The 20766-nt window shown below is 43.4% G+C and overlaps 1 protein-coding gene across 1 annotated transcript; it reads right to left on the reverse strand.

Moving 5' to 3' along the window:
* Window positions 1–1407: 1407 nt before the first annotated feature.
* LOC135400317 (U3 small nucleolar RNA-associated protein 6 homolog) lies at window positions 1408–20634 on the reverse strand. Its single transcript, XM_064632146.1, has 21 exons — window positions 20397–20634; window positions 18943–19027; window positions 18823–18864; window positions 17582–17653; window positions 15556–15624; window positions 14585–14648; window positions 14276–14394; window positions 13175–13207; window positions 11909–11944; window positions 11745–11829; window positions 9455–9536; window positions 9225–9331; window positions 7925–7990; window positions 7770–7846; window positions 6022–6099; window positions 5468–5653; window positions 4111–4188; window positions 3929–4035; window positions 2033–2099; window positions 1865–1937; window positions 1408–1803 (listed from the first exon to the last, which is right to left on the reverse strand). The coding sequence occupies exons 1-21, from the start codon at window positions 20486–20488 to the stop codon at window positions 1628–1630; spliced, it is 1794 nt and encodes a 597-aa protein (XP_064488216.1). The 5' UTR covers window positions 20489–20634; the 3' UTR covers window positions 1408–1627.
* Window positions 20635–20766: the final 132 nt, after the last annotated feature.

Here is a 20766-nt window from a genome sequence, read left to right on the forward strand (position 1 = left end):
CATGAAATCCTGTTTAAATGACAGGTCAAGCCTCTTTTTGTGAGGCTCCTTCGAATGGCCAGACCCCCTTTTAATAGAGTGTTTGAGGCAGAACGGACACAGGTTGACAGCTTTCCGAGACCATCTTGCGGTCTTGAATGCAGACTTGGCAACGGACCTTTTTCACTACGCTTCTGCATATGCTCTGTGACCCTGATGGCACCGAAGAGGGTAGTAGTAGTAGTAGTAGTAGTCGCGTCCTATCCCTTTCGTGTCAGGGTGGGCTTTGGCACTTCGCCTTCACAGGAGTCGTGTCATTGCCTCTGGGACAAAAAAATAAACTAAAAAAACACACGGAAAAAACTCGAAAATAGATGATTTAGTCCTCGTTCTTTTCTTCTTGTTCACTGCTTGCGCTCCTTGCGCCTTCTCCATTCCACTAGGCGGCGCTTCGTGGTTTCCACTTCCGCCATTTCCGCTCTTCTGGGCGCTGCTGGCTCTGCGTCGTGCATCATGGCGTGGTTCTGATGGGTGCTTTCCCGAGTATTGTGCTGGAATTCGCTGTCAGTGTTGCTCTTGGGGTCGCCTTTGGCCTCTGTCGTGAGGCAGAGGGCATCGGCGATGTTGCAGTTCCTTTTGCCTCCGGGCAAGCTCTCACATAGTAGGACTACGTGGGTGATGTCCTCAGCAGGCGACCCGCATATTTTGCACGCTGTGTCCGTTTCCCTACAAATTCCATAGATGGCGCCAATATGGGTCGGTTGCGGCTTTGGTGCACGCCGATCGTGTTTCACTAGACAGCTGTCAGGATATCACGAGAGCATGGAAAAAGGTCCATTTGGACTGCTCGATTACTTGGAACAGATTTTACTGAAAGTCCGCCAAAAAAAAATCCGCCAGTAACAGTAGTGATCGAGGTTCCACCTTCAATGGATCAGTTCTGAACATGACTTATGTCAGGTTTTTTTGCTCGCCCTAGGAAGCTACGTGCACGGACCTACACGGCGGTAGGCCCTGTAACGATATCACCTTAATACAGTTCCAGCACATAATAACTTTCCTGTTACAACATTCCTGTCACATCATGTCATATTGCTAGCTGTCACATTTTTTTAACGCGCATCTGACATGTTTTCCTCATGCAATGTCGTCTCTGCTCGTAACATACCAGAACCCAAAAACGCAGTGCCAGAGGGGCTGCACTAATTATGCGAGGAAAACGAAAGCTACTATACAGTAGCGGCCATCACCGCGTGGTAGTGACAAAGTCAGCTGGTGTGAACTAAGTGGGAAAGAAAGTACCAACATATGGATGCCCAAGTTGGGAGTGCATCAACTGTGTGAGTACTGAATGGGTTTCTTTTACAAGCTATGCACCAACTGTGGAGTAAATGTGATACTGTATCGAAATAAAGCCATGAGCCAATATACAAACTTCCCAGGTGTCACAAATATGAACATGTGGGGATTTTTCTGGTTTTATGGCTTGAAGCTAGGTAGCTTACAGTACTGTACTATGTAATGATGATAATGACAATCAAGATGAGTTGGCTGGAGGTCCATCAGCCACTACTCGCCATGCCTTGTATGGTACAACAAATAAAACGGAACATAACAAGTTGGAGTTTTTCTTTCGTTTTCTTTTACGTCAACCCTCTTCTAGGGGTACTTCTTCCCCTGGCTGCAGAAGTGTGTAAGCAGCTATAAAGGCATCAGTCACGTCACTTCTCAGGGTCTTCACCGCCCGCCTGTACAACCGACTGACGTTCCGAGGGTTTCCACCGGCATGGTTGACTTCAAAGGTTACGTACTTGATCCACAGATCTGCAAGAATGAGGAAATTAAATCAGAATCATCCATTGCAAGAAAGGATACGATTCCTTACTGAAGTCATCTTTCCCAAATTCTTTGACAGCATCCTCAAAATATGACCTCAGATTCTCTGCAGATGTTGACACCTGTAGAGGGCATTATATAGTCTCATCATCTTCCATGCATTAAAGATATGAAACGCTCCAAAATGAAACAAAACAAACAAAATGATATTACATACACGTGCATTTTCAATGTCTATCATCTTCTGAAAGAACCCAAGGGACAATGGCTTCTGTAGCAGCATTCTGTAAAAATTAACAAACGTATGTATTAAAAAAATATATCTATGAAAATCACTTTGTTTAAAAGCAGGTGGTAACTGCTATTTGACTGAAGCATTGATACTACTTATTAATAGTCTTAATCTATATCTTGAGTTTAGCAGAGATAATTTTTAGGCCAAATCCGAAAAGCTAGCAAGTTCATCATTTAAACCACCACGTTAGTTCCAGCAAGCGCACACCAAATTTGCAAATTCTTTTTGTTTTATATTTTTATGAGAGCAAATTTTTGTACATTTTGTTTTGGTTCCAACAAGGACTGTTCATGTGGAGTGTTTAATAATAGCAACTCAATGGTAACTGAGTGTGTCATGTGCAGTGACATAGTTCCACCAGCCTTCACACTTCTTGGTGGCATTCAAGTGACGTGGAGGGCACATTGGTGCACCTCGGAAACTTTTGGATCTGCAGTATCAGTACAGTAGCACATCCTTCTACCTCAGTGGACTCCACGAATGAAGAACAAATGTGCCCCGTACTCCCATATGTCCCATATGCCCCGTGCTCCTGTGAAATGTATGTGAGCACATGAACGGAAGTTTCTAGAATCATGTGACGCACATTTGGGCACTTAACTCCTGGCCAGGCATTCCCTGGAAACTGTGCACAGTGAGAACAAGGGTTTCATTGTACCTGAACATCTGTAAGGCTTTGTGTACCCGAAGCACTTCGATTATTTACAAAGCAGGTCAAAGTGTGAAATCACACAAAGTGCGACAGCAAACATCACACGGTGCAGACTTATCAGAGTCCTATATTTCCCGGCTCGGCACCAATTATGTTTTGCATCACCAGTCAGTTCTACCCTGTCACGATTTAAGTCATGCCTTGTGAGGGAGAGCTTGGTAATGTAGTGCAACCACTACAACATGTGCAGGCTGTGTAGCACTGAAGTGGAGTGGCTTCCTTTTAAAGAAATAGTTCAGCTTATAAATTAATGCTGTGCCTGGAATTGGGAGCTTCCGACAGAGATATACAGTTATAATATGTTGCATACAGACATCCCTCATAGATTCAGTCTAGAAGACCTAAAAAGAGCTGATGTTAAAAAAATGCAGCAATGTAATTGGTGGCCTGCGTGAAATGTCAAACTGATGTGGATGTCATTGCTGTGAGAAGTCAGAGGGCAGAGCATGTTTGAGCAGTAGTGCGTGACAAGCTTTCTAATTACACTGAGGCTAGGTTGCGGTCGCCCTCCTGAAATTATTTAAGAAAAAAAACGTTTAGAACATTTAATGGAACATTTTTAGAAACTGATACAGTGTTGTTCTCACATCGGCTGAACGCTCCTCGAAAGAGAGGCTCCGACTGGGATTCAAATAAGTCGGCGCAAAGGTGCCACGGCCAGTATTTGAACTTGGATCCTCCTGATATCCGGTCAAGGATACTGGTTTGAATCCTGGTGTCAACACCTCTTCCACTCAGGAATTTGAATCCCATCGTTTTTTGGGGTATTGGAGACTTATGTGTTAGCATTGTCCTTGGACAGAACCTGCTGGAAATTCTCGTTGCTCCTAATGGGGTTCGGCAGTGTCACTCCCTCTGGAGCGCAAAAGGTGCTACTTAACACATCTACTGTTACCAATATTCAATGGAATTTTAATTTTGAGGGAAAATGATGGTTTCAAAATAATACAACACAGCATCCTGTCCTGTTTTGATTACCATTACGTAGCCTGTCTTTCCACCCCAAGTCCATGAATCTCAATAGTGCTTATGTTGTGTAGTGTTAATGAATGACATGAACTGTAACAGGGACCGTATGAACCGTAATATGGATAGCGAAAACGTACCTATTGTAAAATTTCTTAGCTGCATGGTACCCTTTGTACAAGCAATACAGTCCTAGGAGTTGTTCTTTAATGTATGTACATACAGGTGGTGGGTAGAACAGTCCTTTCTGCAACGAAAAAATGTGATGCATGAACTGGAACAGGAAAAGAAAAGGTTCCACCGCCGCAAAGAAAAGCCTTGCCTCCAGAAATTCTAATGCCGTTGATGGGCAAGCTGCCGTAATCCATGTGAGACTGAGCTCCCAGATAGGAAGTGAGTCCTGAAAGACAGAACAAGGTGTGTAACTGGAGATATTTGACACCGCTGCAAGTTTAAAACAATATATATAGAGCTTATTGTTTAAATGAAGACACTAAAGCTTTAAGCATTGTATACTATCCTGCTACATTTCTTTCGCGTGGCTTTAGTCCGGCTTATGGAAGGCTGAAAAACATTCCTTCTCCAGTGTGTTCTCTCTCACATTCACAAAATGCACCAACCACGTGGCATCATGTGAGCGTTAGCGTTACAGAGCACAGTCCGTAGCATAGTCCTCACCAAAATTGATTTTTTTTTATGCTAGCGTCAAAATCCGAAGTAAATCAAAGCACGGCTGGGAGTATCCCAATAACCTTGTTTTGGAAGGAGGCACATGCGCTATTCACCACCAATCACACACACACATCACATCACATTAACTGGTGCACTACAATCTACACAGTGAACACAGGTGCTTCTAACCCCTTTGCAGCTCCCCCCCTGGGGTATGGCAATATCTGTGGTTCGAGGCACATGACAATGGTGCATGCAAACTGCTGGTGGGGGGTAATGATCCAGTTGATCCGTACGGTATGTGATAGGAGCAACACTTCGAATGAGCACTGAGGTACCCTCTCCCCCTTTTTCTTTTTTCTTTTGGCTGCAGCATTTTCTGCAACAAATACAGTGAGCTGCAGCAAAAAAATGCCAGGAGCAGGCGACCTGCAGCACATGTAATAAGCCTCTGTTCCGCACAACATTTAAAAAACCCTCCACTCTGCAAAAGAGTTTATTAGAGAGTGAGGGAAGGAGGAGGGTACGACATCATGTAGCCTGTTCCCCTCTCAAGTGACTCGTGAAGTAGATCAAGCGGGTATGAGTAGTGCATGAGCTGAGAAGAAAAAAACAAAGAGGAATTGCAGACGTCACGCAAGGATAATGCAGGCCATCGGCTGGCGCTCTCTCCAACTGCTCTTGCAGCTCTGACTGCACAGTGACAGTGCACTGCATAGTGAAAATATTGTGAGCCACCCACTGTCACCCACTCCTGATGGACAGCTTGACGAATGAAACAATGTTTCAGTGTCATGTTAAATAGCACCTCAATGCTCCTTTAACAACATCAAACATGAGCATGTTGGAAATATGAGAAAACCAAACGGGTGAAAGTTTTCCTAGCAACTCTTTTCATTTTTCTTTTTTCAAAGAGACAGAATGGTGCCTGCAAGTGCTGAGTTACCATACTTGCTTCATAAGACCACATAATGGAAAAGAAAAGGCAAACGATCTGCTCCGCATACCTCTTTTGGTACAGCATCTAAAGCCGTCTGGATGGCGTCGAGCGTAGTACTGACACTGTCTGGATGAGCTAAATGCAGCTGCAACGTCAACAGCCAGGCATCAACCGACGTCGTCCACTTCTTTGTCGCAGCATTGGCCTCCTCAACAGCCCTCGTTACCTCACCACAGTTCTGTAGAAGCTTTACCTGCGTGTGCAAATCTTAACGTGTGATTGAATATCAGCTGTGATAAACAACAACAACAATTTCCACAAGTTGCAAATTCCTGATGTTGATGACTAATCCGTACATCAGTATCAACAGCCCCTTTCAGCACATTAACAAAATGTTCTTATTAGCACTCAAGCTTACACAATGATGTGTCTTTTTTTTTTAAGAGCCAAAAAGAAGAGAAAAAAAAGGAAATATGTCGTGTTATTGTGCAACATGTCCAGTCCCTATAAATCTTGTCACGTGAGAGGAATTTTATGCAACATTATCCAGAATGAGCATCATTAGCGTTAGCCATTTTCCCACCTTCAGTAATGCCTGTTACATAACTTCATGCTACTTACCCATTCAAGGTGATGCTGTAAGGTGAGCAGGCCATTCTCTGATGCCCTCCGCATGCAACACAGAACTCTGCTAAGTCTCTGCAAATAAATTATTTTTGAATCACGCATTACAATACTACGCACTCCAGATCACGCGTCCTCTTCCACAATGATGACCTTTACTGTCCCTGATAGGGTGCATTCGTGATCATCACGTATCAAGTCATGTATCAAGTCATCGTATCATGTCACTGACACGAAACGTGCATCAATAGAGACATACCGTATTTTCACGCGTATTAGCCGCAACGCAGACAAGCCGCAGGACTCATTTTTAGATACATTTTGAAAATGTTTTTGCAGATAAGCCGCACTCGCAGATAAGCCGCGGGTAATACGACGCGACTGCTTTGTGCGCTAAACCAGTGATGCACATATAAAATCAATAGAGACGCTCAACGCTCGTTGACGCCGTACTCCCTGCCAGCTGCCCTGTTCCCGTCCGCGAAGTCGACGACTTTCAGTTTGAAGCCGCTGTCGTAGCTATGCCTTCGCGTTAGAGCCATGCCTCACCCCTAACTGCCGTGCCCGTGCCCACGAATGCTGCTGCTCTGGTCAAATGAGAACTGATGCTTAGCTGACCACGTTTTATCCCGATGTCAGGTGTATTAAACCCTTCCTGTGGGTCTGCCGACAGAGGAGACCGTAGGGAAGGCCATAAACCCTGTCCACATTCCGGCGTCGGCATGATGTATAACAAAGGAGGTCAGTTCTAGTGTTCTACTAAGATCGGATTGTGCCCTTGTTGCGTGTTTTTCGTGGACTGACGGGTTAGTGGTGTTCCAGGAGACATGAATCACTGTCACCCCTTTTGTTAAAGCTGCGTGGGGGAATGTATTCGGAAGGTCAGTCCACTCGAATGTGGACCCGCCCCTGTTCGGTATTGTTCGTGCACTGGCAGGGCGGTCCTGTTCCGAAAAACATGAGGCACTGTTGGCCCTTTCGTTTAATCCGAGGTATGGGGAAAGTACCAGGGAAAAATAGTCACCAGATAAGCCGCAGGGCGTCCGCGAAAAAAAAAAAAAAAATCGCGCATAAGCCGCGGCTAATACGCGTGAAAATACGGTACTCAAGTCAGGCTTCCTCGTTTGCCCACGTAACACCCTGCCACTGGGAAATCTCGTCATCCAGCCACAGACACTACTGATAAGCCAGTGCTGCACAGTACACTTGCGAACCCCTTCTGTCACCGTGTGCCTCACCGACTTTTTTCTGACCAAGGCGTAGTGTAGCGACAGCAACAATAGCCGGCATGAGGGGCTTCATGTGAAGCATGCATCCCACAGCAGTAACATCATGTTTTTGACTGTTTAAATAGGTACACAGGCAAAACCCAAATCCCAGGAATACTGAGACACACAGCAATGTGCCATCTGCCATAAGAGTGCGCAGTAATTTTGCAGAAACTCATAATGGTTATCCCCGCTAATGTATGACGAAGTTAAAGACTAATCTCGTCTCTTTATAGCATGCGCCTCAGACACCACGTAGCATTGTGTCAGAGACTACTAGGAAAATGTAATGCCAACGTAATGTCACACCTTGATGGAAGTAATGGCACTAGCAGTGCATTACTAAGCAAGAAAAAGTAATGGGTTATGCAATGCATTACTTAACAAAACTGTAATGGAATCTCCCCAACCCTGCACATTTCAGTGCCTATCTGTTACACCATGCTGCACGCAATTAACACCTTCACACGGACCAACCTTTTCTGCAGACTTTTTCGAAGATGCATCTCCAAGCAGCTCAAGGCAAAAGTCTATGTACACCTTCCACATTTTTTCTGCATGAAATGAGACAGAGCATTAAGCTACGTGTTGAGGGGTCAGAAATATAATTCTTTCTGAACAGGTCCAGTTACCTGTGGGAACCTTTGTGACAGCCTCGTCAAAGATGGCACATGCTGCTTTGATGGCTTCTGATTTGGCTGCAGGAATAGACGTCCACGAGTTAGAGACAACTAACAATGTTTTGAATTTCAAGAAGTGCCATGAATTCTCGTTGTTACATGACAACTACATTTCCACTTTTTCAACTCACTTTGCAACTCAACTTTTGTGTGAATATAGCTAGGCAACCTATCAAGCAGATGAGATTTTACTCGTGTGGTACAGTACCAATAACATAAAATTAAGGTGGCTGTAAGCTCGCAGACTTTTCCGACGGTTTACCTAGAACGACATGTTGAAGGACCGCAAAAATTTCGGGTAGCTATCGGGTTTTACTCAAATTCTTGAAAACGTGATTGGGGGGGAACTATCATGAAAAATCAGGTTTAATCTGAAAACGAAGAACGCTACTTATACATAGGGAGTGACTTTTTCGGGTTAAACCCGATTTCGCCCGGTTATTCCCCCCCGAACTGACCTCCGACCAATTCGGGTTAAACCCGATTTCTCCCCGAAATTCCAGTCACCGTGAAATCCTCAAGTGACGTTTCCACTGAAGACGAACAAAGGTCGCCACGTGTTACACGTGTAAGAATGGGTCATCTACTCTCCAAGCAATACACCCAGGTGTGTCAACACCGTGTATGCCTTCGGGGATTACCGCTGAAAGGTCACAATCGCGCAAAAACAACAACAACAACAAAAGAACAACAAAAAGAGAGATTAGGAAATGACTAAATAGACAAGAGAGAGAGAGAAAAAAAAAACACCCGATAACATCCGAAGGTACAGTTATCGCCCGATTTCTCCCCGAATATCAGATTTTTAAAATAGCGCCCGATTTTTACTCCCCGAATCTGAGAAAGGCATTTCACCCGAAAAAGCCGCTCCCTACTTATAGGGCCTGACTTTTTCGGGTTTTATTTTTGGCCAAATTCGGGGGGTAAATATCGGGTGATATTTTTCATTTGAAAATTCGGGTGTACTATTCGGGTTAAATCCCGTTACGGCATATTCTGTCGTCAGGAATTCGGGTGTATTCGGGTGATTTTTTTTTTGTTTAATAAAAATTTGTCTTAACATGGAACTAATGTTTAGCAATGTTATCAAACTTTATTTTAATGCACGCTTATGAGTGTGCCACGCGACCCGGATGTTTTCGGGTAGATTCGGGTTAAACCCGAATTTTACAGATTTCGTTCGGGGGGTAAATATCGGGCGGATACGGGTTTAACCCTAAAAAGTCAGGCCCTACTACAGTGCTCTGCTTACTCAATGTCTGTCCCCCTCGCGACGATCCCACTGTCATTCGCTTCTCGTAGCATCTGCGGGCCACGGCATTCCAGGTTTCTTCTGCCCCTGCATGTCTATTCTGGATGCTGAATAAAGATAAGGGAACGGTAGGTACAGATGACCCTCTAAGGGATGGTGTCAACTTGTGCAGCATACCCTAATACACAGTTGGAGGGGCCTCACGCGACCAAGTCAACTTATCAACTTACTCTTCGTAGATGCTGTCCTCAATTGAAGCAGCGAAGTCAAACTTTGTACAAATGGGAAGAAACGACAGAGCAAAATCTACATCTGGAAATAATCGAAAGAGGAGAGTAAAATTACTAAAGAGCTACGCTATACGCAATTGAATCGCTTCCATCTCAAAACGAGTTTTCGAGGCATGCGCACAATGCCTTCCTTGAAATGAGTGCAGCCCAAAAGTTCATTACGGATATAACGTACTCACAGGACCTTGTTGTCTTAGGGTTACGCCCAGTAGGAAAGCAAACACTCATCAAAGCACAAATTCAGCCTAACCTACAGCCGTGAGTGAACACTTAACATTTCGGCTTTGGTGCTGCCTCTCACCATCCCGTATGTTTTAACTTTTTCCTTTACCACTCCAGAATTTTATCCTGTTATCAGCTTCCAGAGTAAAACTCAACCTTTGTCTTCAAATTTAGAAAAAAACATAAAAGCAAAAAAATTAGGTCCTACCTAATCATGACACTATGAGGCAAAATTTTTCACATGCTGCTCAGAGGGATGGATTTTTTTATGGTTAACATACAATGCTGGTATTCCTCAGATACAGCAGCATTGCCTAAGGGGGGTTTGGGGGTTCAACCTCCTCAAATCGTACTTTCGGTAATGCGTTTGGGAGAGGGAAATGAGGTTGAAATCCACCTCCCTCCCCCCGTAAAGTCTCCATAGAACACCTCCCGAAATATTTTTCTGGCTACGACACTGCTCAGAGATATGTGACAACAAGCATAGGAAACAAATTGTACAAAGCCGCTGGCTTTGCTACTCATGGTAACAAACTACACAAACAATTTGGAATGCACTGTACATGCAAAATCTTGTTAGTGCTTTAACGGAAAATTGACCAGAAGACCACGCTGGTTAAAGGCATACTTGCATACTTGAAGAATGCAGCTGTAGTCGTGTTCAACTTAAAAACGAAAAGAAATCTAGTCCGTCACCTCTCAAAATATTACTGTGCTGCAGACAGGAAGGATGGACACAAAGAGGCCATGCTCGCACCTTCACAGGATAATGAGGATAATCACAGGATAATCCCATCATACCCACTCTACTTCTGTATTGGCTGTTTAGGCTTGCCACATGACACTACACTGCATGGCGGCGCTGCAGCGTTTCTCCTGGCGTGCTATTGTGTCTCCTTATCTCCAATGGCGATGAAGTAGTTTTTTTTTCCTTCTTAACTCGAACACGACCATAGACATGAAGGACAGCGTACACAGAGACCTTGTTTGTGTCTCCTTGTAGTCCTTCCTTGTGGTATGTCGGGTTCTTATATTATGCAAACAAAATACTCTTAACTATACTTAGTGGAGCTGCGTGAATAGCAACATTGCCAATACGAATGGTTTACGAATATTTCACTTACACTGCGAATCAAATCTGAATAATTTCTTCAGATGGCAAATCGAATTTGAATAATGAGAAATTCAAATAATTTTGAATACTTCAGGGTGAAATATTTTTTGGTGTTGTGCTCATTACATGATGTTCTGCTCCAAACATGTGTGCCTTTTCAGCCAGGATAACATAGTGTGAGGGAAGGGTCCTTCTGTGTTGTGTATGGTAGACTGACATTAGAGGGATGGACTGCTGTGAGAGTTAGACAGCATGTTCCATGTTGCCTGCTTTGTGTGCATCTCCTCATTTCTATGCTTACATTGTGAATTTCCTGTACTTTTTTTAGAAACCGCACATATTTCCATCTCAAAGTTGGGAGTACATTTTCTGCAATCTGCAAAGCCCAGAGTATAGTGCTGACCACGAGTTCACAATATTTGTAGACTTTAGCGAATATTGTAAGCAGTGTAAAGTAAGCTTCACCTAACACTAGAGAGTAATGAGGTGAAGCCCACTTGCAGAATCATGCCCCCCCCCCCCCCCCACACACACACACACACACACCAGAACAATAGCAGTAATGTAAAGTGGGCTTCACCTAACTCTTGAATGTTTTGAGGTGAAGCCCACTTGCAGAATGGCGATAACGAAAATTTTGAATAGTGAAAATAGGTTGCAAATAGCATTCCAATTGCTCGAAATATCGTTTCATATTCCAAATTTCGAATATTCGCGCAGCTCTACTTTTTATACCAATTTCCTGCTGTCAATGTGCAACAACAGGACAAGGCAGGTTCGCTATGCTCGTACAAAATTTAATCTTGGAATGAGGGGATTATGCTGTGTAGCTGAGCACAACCTTCAGTGTTTTACGTGTCACATATTATGCTAATATAGCCCACTTAACCATACCTGTTATGACGTTTGTAGATGTGGTGTAAATCAGGTAGGGAATTTTTGCCCCTAGGACTGCATCATTGGCATGCTCCTGAGTATCCTGAAATGGCACACACATAACACGCATCGTTCAGAATCCATCCAATTTGTGTGAGAAAGCTTGCACAAAGCCAGCTCACCTTCTGAATCCCGAGCACCTCTTGTCGCTTTCTCATCTGCAACGAGAGAAAACATCATGCGGAGTTTTGGTGCAACCTGACTAACGGAATACCGTATCACTGAAAGCAAAATACCCGGCGGTCTTCTGAAGCATAGACTGAAGGAGAAGCCATAGGTCATGAGCCACATATATTTTGAGCAGTGTCCTTTCACAAATATTGGTAGTTCCAGTCCCGAGACTTCTACTTCAGAATATGTACGTAGAACGTAGTGTGTACGTTCAGAATACATACTAGGTACGTATTCTGAAAACTACGTCCGAGTACGTACTCTATCGGCACTGTAAGATGTATCATACATAGGGCCTCGTGTTTTAGGGTAAAAACCCGTTTTTTTTTCCTCAACGATTTTGCATCCTTGTCATTTGGAGTAAAACCCCCCAAAAAATAATTCCGAAAACTAACTTAGCAGGGTGCCAATTCAGCCATCGACACAGACATTGGAGATTGCTAAGCACTGGACACTCAGCACAGCTGTTCCGCATCTTGTGTTAATCTAAAATGCGAAAATCACTCGTTTTTTTTGTCTTCAACCCGAGAACTACCTTTCCATCCGGTATCACCCGATTTTACAGTGTTTTATGGCTCGTGAAATAAGACCCAATTTTTAAACCTCGGTTTTCAAAAACATAGAACCCGAAAACACAAGGCCCTAATCGTACATGGTAATACTCTAGTCCAGAGCATAGGTCAGTAAAAGCTCACTCAACATCATCGCATGGTGGACCTTTCTCACAGCCCTGCGACATCACAACCAATCACTCAACTTCCAAAGCCATCATTGAGCATCGACAGCAATTTAAACATCACACCATTCTGCATGGTGTGGTGGTGAATGGTGTGCTAAGCGAAGGGCTATCATAAGTGAATCAGACATGACAATCTCAACAATCTCAAAACATCGAGGGAGCTATGAAAGTTTTTTCTTCCTTATCTCCTTAGGCTGCTGGCAAAGAGATATACGCAAATAATAACCGTACCTCAGATCTGTAGCACACATGAATGTGGTACAAGTTGGATGAATGCACCACATTCACCTACCTTAGTATGTCATACACACATATACAAACTTCACTACTTCAGTATGTCATATGACCTGGCTCATGAGACCAGAAAGTCCAATCCTTAGAGACCCTCTCTAGATGAATACACGCTGCAGTACCAACACAATAAAAACAGGTGATGCGAAGAGCGAAGATACAAAAACAAGTTATCACACACAATTACCTTTTCGGTGTACAGCAGCTCCATCCGAAAGTACTGAAACAAAAAGAAAAGGAAAGTTTTTTTGTTTACAATCTCCAGCTTTATTGAAATGATACCACATTTACTCGACATTAGGCTGATCCTTTTGTGCTACGGGAGGCTCTAAAAGCCGTCTGTCAATGAATAACCTTTTGGAGTAAATTTATAACCCATTCGAAATCATTTTTAAAAGTTAAAAAAAATCTTCAGAGGAAACTACAAAATTCATCTGCATTAGTGAATGTACAGCAGCTCAAGGCAAACATAATTAGAGCCTGGAGTTTTAGGGTTTTACCCGATTCTTCCCCGAATTTGCACCCCGAATTGAGGGTTGCCTCTTTAGGGTGAAACCAGATTTTTACCTGGCAAATTGCCCTCACTGGGATGTCAGCAGGAACGTACTAATTTACTTGTTTGGCAGAAAAATTCAGTTACACCACCGTTTGTACCAAACCACTACAGTTAGTTTGAGCAACTGAGACAGATTTCACACCGAATTTAGCATACTGGAAGTTTTTTCACCCGAATTCACATGAATTTAGTGCACATGTTTATTTACCCGATATTTACCCCACGAATTTAGAAAAAAAAAGTTTCCCGAAATCTTCTGGCTCTAAACATAATCAATTGCTTTCTCACTGACACATGCAGGAAAGGGGTAGTTACTCCCTTTCGGACACGTTCCGCAAGCAAATGAGGAACCTTATCTCGTCCACTTGTTTCGCACATGGTCATATTAACTGCACCACATGTGACCCATGGATGTGAACTACCTATGTGCTGCATTGGGAAAAACCACCGGTGGGAAAAACCAAAATTTGAGTGCAAAAAGGATGTCTCTCATTCTGGGTTCCTTACTTTCCCTTTTTCCTGCGGCTAGGATGATCAAGTGCCCGTTATTCATAATGCCGTCTTTCACTTCGTGGCACATTTGTCAGTGGTGACCTCAAGTGGTGACTTCAGTGGTGAGCCAAACTACCCGCAGATGACCCCTGACAGCTCCCTACGGTGCCTTATCAAATGCCGCTCATCTTTTGATAGCCGCATACGAAAGCAAAGTGATGGGCACGAGGATAAGCTTACCTCGTGCCAAAGCAGCTGAGACTTTTCATTGAAGCGTAGGCCTCTCTGAAGAATCTGCCTGGCTGTCTCAGGAGAGTTCTGGCTTTCCATTTCCCACTTGGCTGCAGCTGACCATATCTCTACCATGTGAGTTTTGTAGAGACAGCAAATAGCGAGTAAAAGAAAAGCAAAAAACAAACTGTTAAAAAGCGCAAAGATGACCGTTCTACATAATGGAACTGGAGTCAACGAGACGAAACCTGTCCGTCATTGTCTAAATTTGTGAATGGAAGCATGTTTGAAAGTTATGGTCAGCATGATGAATTTTACCTGGTCTGTGGCTGTGCATCTGGAGCATACGAGCATACATTGTGCTAACAGCATGTTCCCAGCCCTTTACAGGAACAGATGAAGAACATTTGTTAGATTCACATGACCATGTTAGCTACTGTCAAATATTACTATCCAAATACAGTCGCCGACTGATTTTTCGGACCCCCATTTTTCGGACATGCTCGATTATTCGGACTCGTTCGCGGAACGGCCGCGGGTCCCATTGAGGTGATGTATAAGAACGTCCAAAATTTCGGATGCCGTGCAGCTCCGTCGCTCGATATTTCGGACTCTGTTTGCCCAACCCGCGAATTTCTCTCTTGGGGTGACGGAAAATATTTGTATCATCTGAAATTCGTATCAAAAGAAATCAACCAACTAAAATAATGAAGCAAAAAAATTGGCAGTGATTATTGTTGACTTTCCATTCCTCTGAGTAGAAGAGGTCTGTCGTAGCGCCTTTGCGTCTTCGTTTTTGGCCAACGGCCCAGCACGTACAGTCTGCCCGCGAGTCGCGCGACAGCGCTGTGAAGCCGACTTGCGGACTTGATGACGACGGTGCCTCTGATAGTGTACATTGACAAAATGTCGCTTCGGGAAATAGAAGCTGATGTTATCAGGCAGAGCTGGAAGCGCGTTAGGAAAGCATCGACAAATTTTTCCAGCCTACTAGGGCTTAGTAAAGTTTATTTTGAAGCGAAATTCGTTTTTTCGGACTTCTCGATTATTCGGACTTTTGCGCGATCCCCGCCGAGTCCGAAAAATCGGACGGTGACTGTATACTAAGTACAGGCATGCTGCATAATGTAAAACACCCGAGACTAGGGAACACGAAAGGACAGACACAAACACGTGCCTGTCCTTTCGTGTTCCCTAGTCTCGGGGGTTTTACATTATGCATCATCTTCACCAGTTCGCTTGCTTCCTAGCCGTTTTTTCACAGGCATGCTGTTTGTCAGTATTCTTACCATTCGTGAACAGAAATCAATATGCGAGAGCCAGAGCTTGATATCGTCGTTGAACCTCAGAACAGCTTTCTGCAAGAGAACAATGAATTAAAGGAGAGTTACTCCAACACGTTAGAAGAACAGGCGACATGTTACTTATGTAGCAGAATGGCATGGTAGTTGCTGTGTTTGACAGCTTAACTGTTTTTTTTTGTCATACAACCTATACCCATAAAGTAATGAGATTCGTGTTATAAAAAAACTTTACAAACAACCGAACTCTAAGTCAACGCTGTCCCCTTTGTAGAAGTTGTCCACTCTGTCCAAAGCTGTCCACTGCGGACAACAGTCGTCAGCATGAAATGCCCTAGTCTGGTTCTTCTCGAACCTTATGTTGCTTTTAGTTTCTTTGAATGTTACCCTGATGCAGACTTGTGCCCGTTACTCGAAAAATGTAATTGATTACCATTACCGTTACTTCTGTGGAAAAAGTAATTGATTACCATTACCAATTACTCGATTTCAAATGTAATTGAGTAACGAGTAGAAAAGTAACACGTTACTTCGGTCGTTACTCTGCATTCACGCAAATTATAACCGTCATTGTGCGCCTCAAAAAAATAAAAAAAGGTTCAACAGCGGAACAGCTGAAATAGCAAGACAAACAAAAACACGTAGGACAGGGAGCTGTACGCCCGGGAAGACGTTGACCCGATTGTGGAAGAGCATTGCGTGGAACTTCCCCATGACTCTTTAAGCCTCCAAAGCTTCAGGTACCATAACACTGGTGTAGGAAGAGATTAGGGAGAGAGACTCTGAAATTCCAGAGCGTTATTACAATGACCTCCGCTTGCTATAGTAGAACAGCCCAACAAAGGCTGATGGCACCAGGGGCTTGACTTGGGGCAGAACATCTGAAAGATAAGCTAATCTCTGCCAGAAAAGTAATCAATTACTGAGTAATCGATTACTCAGAAAAGTAATTGAGTACTCAAAAAATTACTTTGACAGTAAAGTAACTGATTACTCGAAAAATTACTCAAAAAGGTAATTGATTACAAGTAACGCAATTACTAGTAACGCGTTACGCACAAGTCTGCCCTGATGTGAAATGCGAGTTTTGGGGAAAAGGATGAAGTCACATAGACTTGCATTAAAACTGCTGTCAGCACTTAGATAATGTGAGACATTTAGCACCTGGTACACCTGGTAGAGAGATCATTTGGAAAACACACAACCACAGAGACAGAAGTGTTTGCGGAATAAACAGCACACTCGGATCAATCCTTCCTAAGGAAGGGTGACAATGCGGAGATGGCTCTCATTGCTCTCCTCAAACGATTCGTCCAGTCATCGTAGGAGACCAATTCGATTCCTGTCCGCATCGTTGTGCGTCTTGAAAAGAAGAGCGAGAGGGAAAACAAAAGCTGTGGTATCTTTAGCTCATCATTGACACACATGTAATAAATAAATCATGTACACACTGCATTAACCTTGTTTCTTTTGCGTTGGTGTCAAGGTAACAAGCATCTTTCATTCTGCCAGTTGAAATCTTACAACTTTAGTGCTCCTATAACTCTGCTTTAGATACCTATGTTATTCAGTGCCATGTAACAACAATCAATGTTATCTTACCCATGAAATTCGATGTGACTACATACTTTGTAACCTGCGTACCTATGTTATGTTTGTTCATACTGTTCTTTTTGCCATTAATCTGTATTGTATGTACTATGAACGTTCACTCCCCAGTGTAATGCCCATGGGCTCTCGGGGTACATAAATAAAAATAAAAAACAAATAAAACCTGTTACAGTTAATCGGAAACATAACTCCAACACATTCAAACAACTTGTGAAAAGAGGCACTGACGCCAGGAATCAAACCTTGGCATTCTGATTGTTTGCGTCATCCCTAATCGTGGTCTACCTCATTGTTTATGTGCTGCAACTGTTTAGGATTGGCTGCCCCTGAGATGGGTGGAGACTACAATGTGCTTGGTTCACTTCACTGTAAACACAATAGGTAAAGCGTACTTTCGTCTTACTTTAAAGAGCTGATGTATTTTTCTGGCAATGGTGAAGTCTATGTCTTTCTTCTTGTCAACTATCCGAAGCCTCTGGAACAAAAAAACAAAAACAAAACAAAAAAGTGTGACCATCTGCTACCTATACATAGTGTAGAGGCAAGGATATATAGTCACTGAAGTTACAGCTCCAGGTAATAGTAACCATAATCCAGACAATGCAAGTTATCAATGCAAACCATGGGTCCAAGGTTTGGATCCACAAAGGAACTAATACTGAAGCAGCAAATCAGATCCTCAACTGGAACTCAATGCTGATGTGACATCACAACAGGACACTCCAACCAGTAAAACAGGCAGCTGCTGCGGGTGGTGTCCTTAGGAGGTGTTATGTGCTTCCAAGGATCAACAGGGTTGAATTCGGCTCACTCTCCTCCAATGCTATAGCTCAGTGCTGCAGCATGCTCTTGAGTCTGTATCTTGTGAGACTCTCAATACGTTTGAAGCAGCCATAGCTACGTCACTTTAAAAAGCTAGTGACGACAAATATAGCGCCAAAGCCTCCACAGCTTTCGTAATATCGTGTTGCGATTCCGCAAACCTGTATGTACATCTCCCTAATGTCAAAGTATGTCTGTGGCACCGATCATGTGACTAGCCTTCAACATACAAGGCTCGACATCTTCACTCATCACTATCATTGCCGGCACCTTGCCTGCAAGCGGCCGCGACGACCTCCTATTCCGTAATGCTCTCCGTTGTTACAACGTCCTTGTCCAGGTCTCTATCGCCCTTTGCTGGGGGAATGCAGATCATTTCGCTCTATCGCAAATTTCGTTACATTGTGTTTCATTGTAATGGGTCTGACTGTAGTTAATTTTTCCAAATTGAACTAGTTTAAGCTACAGTTACCAAGTTAAAGCAACTTACTTTACTCCTCCCATTTAAATACAACTCTCAAAAACATAATTTTAACTCCAGTACTGTCCAACCGCAACTACCATATACAAGGTACAGCATACCATATTTCCTAGAAAATATTTTCCCTATCTTGGGTCATACAAGGTACGCTACAGGTGGTCAATAAACTGTAACTGCATCGCTTACTGCACATGTGAAGCTGCCTGTTAATGCACACTCATTAAAGGCCAAATGCGCTTAAAGGTATTCCATAATCAACCAATTGCTCGAGCAAATATTTGCAGTTGTAAGCTGTTGCGAGAAAGTGAACAGCCTGCACTGCACTGTGTGCAATATCTTACCTTTCGTCTTTTCTGCAGGAGGTGATACAGGTTGAGCTCATACTAAAAAAAAAAAAAAAAAGAAGATAAGTAATTTCCGTTAACGACCTGCCAGCAAAATGTACCAGTACCACACAGTACCTGTATGTACTGAAGGTAATCGTCCTTCGACTTCTTCATACGACGTAGGCGGTATTCGTGTCGTTTTCTTCTGCCCAATATTTTCCTAGAGATAGTAGTATTGCTCATCAGTTAAATATGACATGTGCTTCAGATTGCATGATGGTGAGAAATTGGGTAAGTTGCTCAATGTCCAACATATCGAAAACAGCGCTAAGGACACAGCGCCTGTCATGCCTACATCCTCGTCCTGTGTCTTTAGCGCTGTTTTTGTCATGTTAGTGCATCAGACTGCTATTATGATAGGAGTGTTCATATGAAACAGCATTGTCTGCATCAGTACTTACTAATCTCCAGCTTTTACTTACTCCGGAACAGAACATTTGTGCAGCTCTTAGGGTTTAATAGAATGAGAACACTGGTTTACGTAACAAAGTTTTTGGACGTTTCACCACAAGGGGGTCTTATAGCAGTCAGTGGCCCCTTGTGGTCACCACAAGGGGCCACTGCCAGACTGTTACAAGACCTAAGGACTCGCACGCAGTGTTTTCTTTCGCTGATGATGACATCCATATAGACGTCGAAACGTCCAAAACCTGTGTTACTCTTTATGTAAGCCAGTGTTCTCCTTCCACTAAACATGACTCCCAGTCTATTTTCAGTTCTGTTCTTTGCAATACAGAGTATCCATGGGTTCTGCACCTCCTGCATCGTTGACGCACGTTTCTATGGTCAAATACCGAAGGAAGACATATTTTCTGCCTAAATTTGAGTGGTTACATTTTCTCGCACTGTCATTATCTCATAGCAGAGCTGTTCTGGCGGGTTTGCAAGAGGAGCAGCCGCCCCCAAGCGCATTTCCAAGAGGGGGTGTCGTAAGGCAGAGGTCCTAGAAGCTCTACAATAAAGCAAGGAATTGAAGAATTTTTCACTGTTGAGTTTTTAATATTTCTATTTCACTTAATTTTTTCAGTTAGGGTTTTTCAGTAGAGGTTTGAACTGCACAATGTTCTTGTGACAGAATAAATTACCTGTCATATGTAAATTTTATGCCAGAATTTTTTCTTTGGCGATTGTTCGAGCCTCAATAGACAGTTCTTCTAACGGGGGCATGGGTCTTCACGACCACGCTGCACCTCGAGGAAGAAGTTGCCTCGGGGCAACTCCCTCAGCCTCAGAGCTTGACCAGCGGTGGCGCAGGAATTTGACTCGTTCTGGTTGCTTTATGGGATAATGAAACCACTCCGTATTCTTAACGCTCAAATTCAGGCATAGAAGGAAACTTCGTGGCGAGTTTCAAGATGTGTGATCGGTGTCTGTATGCATGGAAGCAAGTGTGAAGTTTGTCTTTGTAACATTCTCTGCGCGGTAAAGCGCTACCTCATCAATGGTGTGGTTCAGGACGTCACTGCGTGTTACAAGCAATTCACATCGAGGAATACGACATGCTGTCCGGTTAAGGAAAGTTTCCGAACCTTATTTCGTCTCTTGTGAAGAGACCAATTCGTTCCATAAGTTCCAGCTCTGGAATGAGCTTTTCTATGTTTGTTTGCACGAACTCTGCCATGTTCGGTTTCTTGCAGCTGTTGTCACACCTTACAAGTTACAGTTTCGAGGCACTGGCTGTGAAAACGTTGGAACACACAAGAACTTTCAGAGAGCTCGCTCAAAACACGTTTAACGCATGGAGGCCGCCATTATTTTGACTGCACAATGTTGGTAACCACGACCTACAGCCAGCAGTTTTTCAGCTAGAGTCAGTAAATATTCGTTTATTCCCGCTACGTGAATTTTTTTGCGAATGAAAAATACCAATGCTTCAACAATATATGTACAGTTACATGT

This window comes from Ornithodoros turicata, chromosome 7 (genome assembly GCF_037126465.1).
Source record: "Ornithodoros turicata isolate Travis chromosome 7, ASM3712646v1, whole genome shotgun sequence".
Lineage (NCBI taxonomy): Eukaryota > Metazoa > Arthropoda > Arachnida > Ixodida > Argasidae > Ornithodoros > Ornithodoros turicata.

Excerpts from the sequence above, each read along its gene's own strand:
- LOC135400317 (XM_064632146.1), bottom strand. The coding sequence starts at position 20,488 with ATGGCAGAGTTCGTGCAAACAAACATAGAAAAGCTCATTCCAGAGCTG. Across the intron at positions 15,625-17,581 it reads AAATACATCAGCTCTTTAAA|AAAGCTGTTCTGAGGTTCAA; the intron begins GTAAGACGAAAG and ends GTTCTCTTGCAG. Across the intron at positions 7,991-9,224 it reads GCGAGGGGGACAGACATTGA|CCAAATCAGAAGCCATCAAA; the intron begins GTAAGCAGAGCA and ends CTATTCCTGCAG.